This window comes from Coregonus lavaretus (assembly GCF_964263955.1).
Source record: "Coregonus lavaretus genome assembly, chromosome: 10".
NCBI lineage: Eukaryota > Metazoa > Chordata > Actinopteri > Salmoniformes > Salmonidae > Coregonus > Coregonus lavaretus.
In genome coordinates, this window is record NC_139997.1 from 34,105,026 (window position 1) to 34,111,827 (window position 6,802).

The 6,802-nt window shown below is 43.3% G+C and overlaps 1 protein-coding gene across 1 annotated transcript; it reads left to right on the forward strand.

Moving 5' to 3' along the window:
- The first annotated feature begins 1 nt into the window (after position 1).
- LOC311135972 (serpin H1-like) lies at positions 2-4,845 on the forward strand. Its single transcript, XM_084170016.1, has 5 exons — positions 2-121; positions 2,058-2,678; positions 2,806-2,904; positions 3,047-3,279; positions 3,562-4,845. The coding sequence occupies exons 2-5, from the start codon at positions 2,081-2,083 to the stop codon at positions 3,862-3,864; spliced, it is 1,233 nt and encodes a 410-aa protein (XP_084026142.1). The 5' UTR covers positions 2-121; positions 2,058-2,080; the 3' UTR covers positions 3,865-4,845.
- Positions 4,846-6,802: the final 1,957 nt, after the last annotated feature.

The following is a 6,802-nucleotide window of genomic DNA, read 5'->3' on the forward strand; positions in this document are numbered from 1 at the left end:
TACATCATTAACATTTTCCATTCCCCAACTTCCAGAATTTTTACCCCAAGGTTTATAGACCAGCTGAAGGACTGTGTGTAAACTGAGAGAGAAATTAGAGGAAAACTGCTGAAAGAGCCTGGTAAGTTAAAGGGGGATGCGATGGGAGAGAGAGAGGGGGATTCACTGGAATGTGTTAAATGCAGGAAAACTTCTGACCAGGAATATGAAAAGTCCCTCCATTTTGGGCTTATAAAATTCCTTTAGCGAATGTAGTTCTGTATTACAATACAGCTTCATGTGATTGAGCATGTGTAGGCCAGTTGAAAGGAAAAAGTTGCCAGGCTAAAACATACTTCTTCCTCCCAACTTCACTGTTTACACTTAATGAATGGATCACATAACAGTGAAAATGCTGTGATGATCAAATAAAAGTTATGGTCAATTAACAGTGGCAATGCTGCTTTGACCTGTGCCATGTCTGAGTAAACCTATCTCATTAGTAGCAGTCCCACCCAGCAACAGTCTATTGTGCTCAGATCTGAGTCACAATTGCCTCTGCTAGGGGGTATCTCGCTTTACTTGGTCAATCGAACACATACTGTGTGGTGGTAGAGTGTAGAGAAAACATCAGATAGATTACGCAGAAGAAATGAGCTGTGTAATTTATAAACATATGTTCAGACAGATATTGCACGGAACTGTAAACCAGCATATTCCTCCTCCTCTAAACCTTTTCTCACACTGGTTTCTGTCCAATAAGATGAGACCATCTTTGCCTTTATTTGTACGTGCCAGGATGTTTCTTAGTTATGGCTTAGAAGGGCATTGAATTACGCCCGATGTCCACCAGATGCATATGCATTTTGTTTTGCCTGGATGTCTAGCTCACATTTTCCGTACTTGACGCACATGTGCTTCGCTTTTCAACTAGCTAAAACCTCGCTAGTTGGAGTCTGTGTGTGTACTTCCATTTGTACCACCGCATGGTAAAGCAACGCACAAGTTTAAAATATTGAACACATGTGGTACACAGAGCATTGTGGACTGCTCTATTCACAATGAATGATTTCCGCCTGAACGCAAAGAGTTTGATACATCTGGTGGACATGAGGCGTTAGCTTGTGCTGTGATTTGTAATTATGCATGCAGAATACATATGATAGGTAATGCAAATGTAGAATGTACTGAAATAATTTGTAGTTCCAACAAGACTTCTAAAGGCATCATTGTTACAGTAAATAAATTACAACCTGAGTAAGCTGAGAGATCAAACTTTCTGTTAAGACTAAAAAATGTGAAACCTCACGCCTGCTTAAGGTCACTCATTCCAGGCCTCAGAGGATGCATAGCATCCTTTTGTTTAGACTTCATGGCTTAGCCTGATCATGTTGCTACTTGTCTGCTACCCTAAGCCTCCTGCAGGGCAACACTCCTTCACAGAGCAGAGAGAGAGAAATAAAAAGTGATTGGTCCCCCAGATGAAGCGAGAGCTTGATTTAAATTTCCCTTTTTCTTCTTAAGAGAACTTGTATTCTTCATTCAGTAGCTAATGGCCCTCATTAGTTGCTGTATAATTATTCCACTCAGAATGTTGGCCACTGTTTTAGCTTCTAGGCGTTCTACAGCTGCAGTGTCGACGTGGCTCTTGAGTCTTGCCTTGAACGTCTACTTGGAGACTCTCCATTGGCATGGTCAACCCTGCTCTCAGATTCTCTACCAATGAATTCAGGTCTATAATTACATTACAGACTGCATAATGAAAGCTTAGTATACCACACAGCATGTTCATTCTGCATCATCCAGGTTGAATGAAGGAGAATGTGGTATTCCTCTTGAATCTCAGCAAAGTGTTTGAGAATTGTGTTATCTCCTTAACTCATGCTATCACTGGCAAGAGCAAGGAGGGAAGTCTCACAAGAGGTTTTCTGTAGTCAAAATCCAGGGAAAATTTAATTTAATTTGCCTCTAACACCTGAAATTTGAGACTCTGTTGCTCTGTAATTGCTATGATGCTCTATAAGGAAATCCACTGTAAAAAACATAACACATACACCCTTTCCATGTCCCCTCTCAAGTCTCTATTGATTCTGCTGACACTATGTGGGTGACTAACCTGGTAGCCATGGTCTTATTGGCCACTGCAGCCTCCGCTGCCACCGCCGCCTCAGCAGACAAGGTCCTGAGCAACCACGCCACCCTGCTGGCTGACAACAGCGCCAGCCTGGCCTTCAGCCTCTACCAGAACATGGCCAAGGAAAAGGACCTGGAGAACATCCTCATCTCTCCCGTGGTGGTGGCCTCTTCCCTGGGCCTGGTGGCACTCGGGGGCAAGGCCTCCACCACCTCCCAGGTCAAGACCGTGCTGAGCGCAGACAAAGTGAAGGACGAGCAGCTGCACGCCGGCTTGGCCGAGCTCCTGGAGGAGGTCAGCAACTCCAAGGCCCGTAACGTCACCTGGAAGATCAACAACCGCCTATACAGCCCCAGCTCAGTCAACGTTGCAGAAGCCTTTGTCAAGAGCAGCAAGAAGCACTACAAATATGACCACACTAAGATAAACTTCAAGAACAAGAAGAGTGCTTTGAAGTCCATCAACGATTGGGCGGCCAAGTCCACCAATGGCAAGCTGCCCGAGGTCACCAAGGATGTGGAGAAGACCGATGGGGCAATGATCATCAACGCCATGTTCTTCAAACGTGAGTTCTCTCTTACAAAGGACCAGAATTTGATAGATGTACTCTTCTCTCTTTTGCTTAGTTTTTTCACTCATTCAGATATTTACTAATTTACAGTGTAATTGTATTTTACTTTATATCTGAACAGCCCATTGGGATGAACAGTTCCACCATAAGATGGTGGACAACCGTGGCTTCCTGGTGTCCCACTCTCACACTGTTGGTGTACCCATGATGCACCGCACAGGTCAGCCAACATGGCCCTCATTATAATATCATAAAGTACATTTGAACTGAACTGGGGTGTTCTCATTTCAATGTGAAGGAAGATGTACAGAAATGCCCTAAAAGTGTCTCTGAGTCTGTATTCAAACTGGCTGTATCTGCAGGTCTCTATGGCTTCCACGAGGACACAGTGAATAAGCTGTTCATCCTGAGCATGCCCCTGGCCCATAAAAAGTCCAGCCTGGTGTTCTTCATGCCCTACCAAGTGGAGCCCCTGGAGAGACTGGAGAAGCTGCTGACCCGCAAGCAGCTGGACGACTGGATGGGCAAGTTGAAGGAGACGGCTGTGGCTGTGTCTCTGCCCAAAGTCTGCATGGAAGTCAGCCACAACATCCAGGTACTGAAAATACCTAGACATGGCACAGGTCATTGGTTAAAACAGAATATATTAATCATTTTGTTAACATTTTATGAGCTACAAGTTTGAATAACAATAATTCTGTTAACTGTTTATGAGACACAAGTTTGAATAACATGTTAGTATACAGTACACATCACTGATGCTCTTAGGTGGCTGAGAGTTCCTTCAAGCTTCAAACTTGTTTACAATAAAGATCACTCGCTTTCTCTCGCTCTCTCTCTCTCTCTCTCTCTCTCTCTCTTTCTCTCACTCTCACAGAAACACCTTGGGGAGCTGGGTCTGACTGAGGCTGTGGATAAGACCAAGGCGGACCTGTCCAACATCTCTGGGAAGAAGGACCTGTACCTGTCCAATGTCTTCCATGCCTCTGCCATGGAGTGGGACACAGATGGGAACCCCATAGACACAAGCATCTTCGGTACAGACAAGCTCAAGAACCCCAAGCTGTTCTACGCTGACCATCCCTTCATCTTCCTGGTGAAGGACACCAAGACCAACTCCATCCTCTTCCTCGGCAGACTGGTGCGGCCTAAGGGCAAGAAGATGAGAGATGAATTATAACACTTTGGAGTCTTATGTGAAGTGTTTTGTATTTTTCTATGCAAAGAGAGGAGAGGGAGAAAATTCATTGTACCTCATACCTCAAGAGTACTTTCCCATTTGATCATCAATGTGCCAACATTCGTGCCTGTTGTTCACTATGCATGATTCAGAATGATATTTTTGTGTATTTTGTCCTGTGTTTTAAGAAACAAAGCATTGTGTACTCCAAAAAACATGAACTTCACCATGACATGGTATAATCATCTAGCCTGGTTTCAAAACTGAATATCGCCCTCTTTCACAAAAGAGAGAGATATTGGGTTTGGATTCCAGGCTATTCACCATCACCACGTGGCATGTTTGAGTATTTAAATTAAAGATGAGATCACAGGATGGATACTTACATTAAGTATGATCTACCAGACTATTGCCTTAAATGTAAAATAAGCATTCCTCTCAGGTTTTCCTCTTCTGTCTCTCTGTCTGTTAGCATGGGATCCCAACTGATTGCACACTCTGTTTCACTATTGTTTCATTTCACTTTGGATTCCAGGCTACTTATCTGTAGTAGTTGTTTATTTGAATTTCACTGAATCAACATCAAATTAATATTGATGGGGTATTCAGTACTCTTTATTCAAAAAAAAACTCATCGTGTGATAGTCATTCAAAGGTGCTGAGCAAATTGCTACATTTTGGGGGGTTTTGCCATGATTACCGTGTACCTTTCACCAAATAACTAATTGTGAGTTTGTGACATTTGTGTCGGCTCTCCCAATATTATAAATAAATGTAATGTTTAAAGTTAAATTATTTTTTTCACAAACTTTTTTGCAAGTTTACAACCTGGTGCTAGCCTTTTGTTCACTCCCCCAAAGACCATTCCTCTATGACCCAGGGGTCGCGCCTCGGTCTGTAACTCTGCTTGGCTTTTTACTGATCTGCACTGAAAGCACTGCTCAGCACTCTATAGCTAACTAACTAGTGAAAGAAAGAAAGGCCATGTCTGTGGAAGGCTTTTGACTAATCAGTCTTGCCGTGTCTCCAACACTGTCACGTTTTGCCACAAAAAAAAGAAGCTTTTTGGGAACAATGGAATGGTATGAGATAGTTACAAGTTTCCTACTTTTCCAATAAAAGCTAATAAAAAATAATGTTGTAATGTGACTTTGTTCGAGGGCAGGCTGTGGGTGACTACTAAGATGAAATGATAGCCATAGGTAGTGTGGCTAGCATTTGTGAGGTCACGCAAAGTAGCCAATAGGATTTTCCAACTGGTTGGCGTAAGTAATTCCAGCTATGGGACTTTAGAGTACACAAGGAAGGACAGACACACTATATATAAAAAAGTATGTTGACACCCCTTCAAATTAGTGGATTCGGCTATTTCATTGTATGCTGTAGTGTTAAGATTTCCCTTCACTGCGCATGGTGATCTTAGGCTTGTGTGCGGCTGCTCGGCCATGGAAACCCATTTCATGAAGCTCCCGACAAACAGTTCTTGTGCTGATGTTGCTTCCAGAGGCAGTTTGGAACTCGGTGGGAGTGTTGCAACCGAGGACAGGCGATTGATACGCACTACGCGCTTCAGCACTCGGTGGTCCCGTTCTGTGAGCTTGTGTGGCCAACCACTTAGCGGCTGAGCCATTGTTACTCCTACACGTTTCCACTTCACAATAATAATACTTACAGTTCATCGGGGCAGCTCTAGCAGGGCAGAACTTTGACGAACTGACTTGTTTGAAAGCTGGCATCCTATGACGATGCCATGTTGAAAGTCACTGAGCTCTTCAGTAAGGTCATTCTACTGGCAATGTTTGTCTATGAAGATTGCATGGCTGTGTGCTCTATTTTATACACCTGTCAGCAACGGGTGTGGCTGAAAAAGCTGAATCCACTCATTTGAAGGGGTGTCCACATACTTTTCTATATATAGTGTATTATTGGACCAAAGTAAGTCAGGTTCGTATCAGGTCAGCCAATTGTTGGAATTCAATGAGTTGCTCTTATACCTGTGTATTAAAGAGATTATCCGGTACTTTTGTATACTTCTTAGCCAGTAGTTCTGAAAGTAGCACTCACGAGTCAAAAGTGGTACCAAGAATTGCATACTGTGTCACATATATGTATACATGTGCTACATGTCACTGCTCTATCTTTCACTCTGCTGTGTGTGCATCTTGATAGCTGTCCTTTAAATGGCAAGGGGCTGAAGCTCATTGGATAGAAATCTAATTGCTAGGGGGCTGGCCCACGTGGGAGAAAAAGTAGGGAAAATGCTTCCAGAAAAACTAGGGATTTCATGGCTAATTGAGGTAAGACAGTTATTCTGCTCATATATTATGCATGAATGAACTACACATTGAAACATCCAGTCCAAAGCGGGAGGTTTAAAAAATACTTAATAGTTGCCAATGTTCCGGAGCATAAAATATATGTTGTTACTGTAGTAATTAATTACACAGGTATAAGAGCAAGTGTTACCTAGTTGGTCAAAGGAGTAAGCCTAAATCTAAATCCATGTATTTTGTCATAGGCTACATGCATGGTTTGCCTATCTGTAATGAAGTGGCACTGGGGATAATTTAAGTATCTCTCGCCAGCTAAGTGGTTTACATTGTAGGCCTACCAATGGCCCAGTTAGCAATGAGCACTCGGGAGGCGCCCCGTGAAATGCCACTTTATCAAGCGGCAGCCGTGCTCCTGCCGTTCACGTGCCGTTTTCCTCACACAGCCCACCCGCCCTTCAACCTCCCTTCTCCCGACCAACGACACTACAGCTGCCAGACGGAGGCAAGACGCTAATTAAGAATCAAGCCAGCAGCATGCCTACTACCTGTCACCACTTATTGACCTTTGACCAACTAGGTAACACTTGCTCTTATACCTGTGTCATTTGTATTATTTAAGATACAGTACCAGTCAAAAGTTTGGACACAACTACTCATTCAAGGGT

What these genes read in the sequence shown, in the direction of transcription:
- LOC311135972 (XM_084170016.1), top strand. Translation starts at nt 2,081, where the DNA reads ATGTGGGTGACTAACCTGGTAGCCATGGTCTTATTGGCCACTGCAGCC. An exon ending in CAACGCCATGTTCTTCAAAC is followed by an intron (nt 2,679 to 2,805) that starts GTGAGTTCTCTC and finishes ATATCTGAACAG; the next exon opens with CCCATTGGGATGAACAGTTC. An exon ending in AAGTCAGCCACAACATCCAG is followed by an intron (nt 3,280 to 3,561) that starts GTACTGAAAATA and finishes TCACTCTCACAG; the next exon opens with AAACACCTTGGGGAGCTGGG.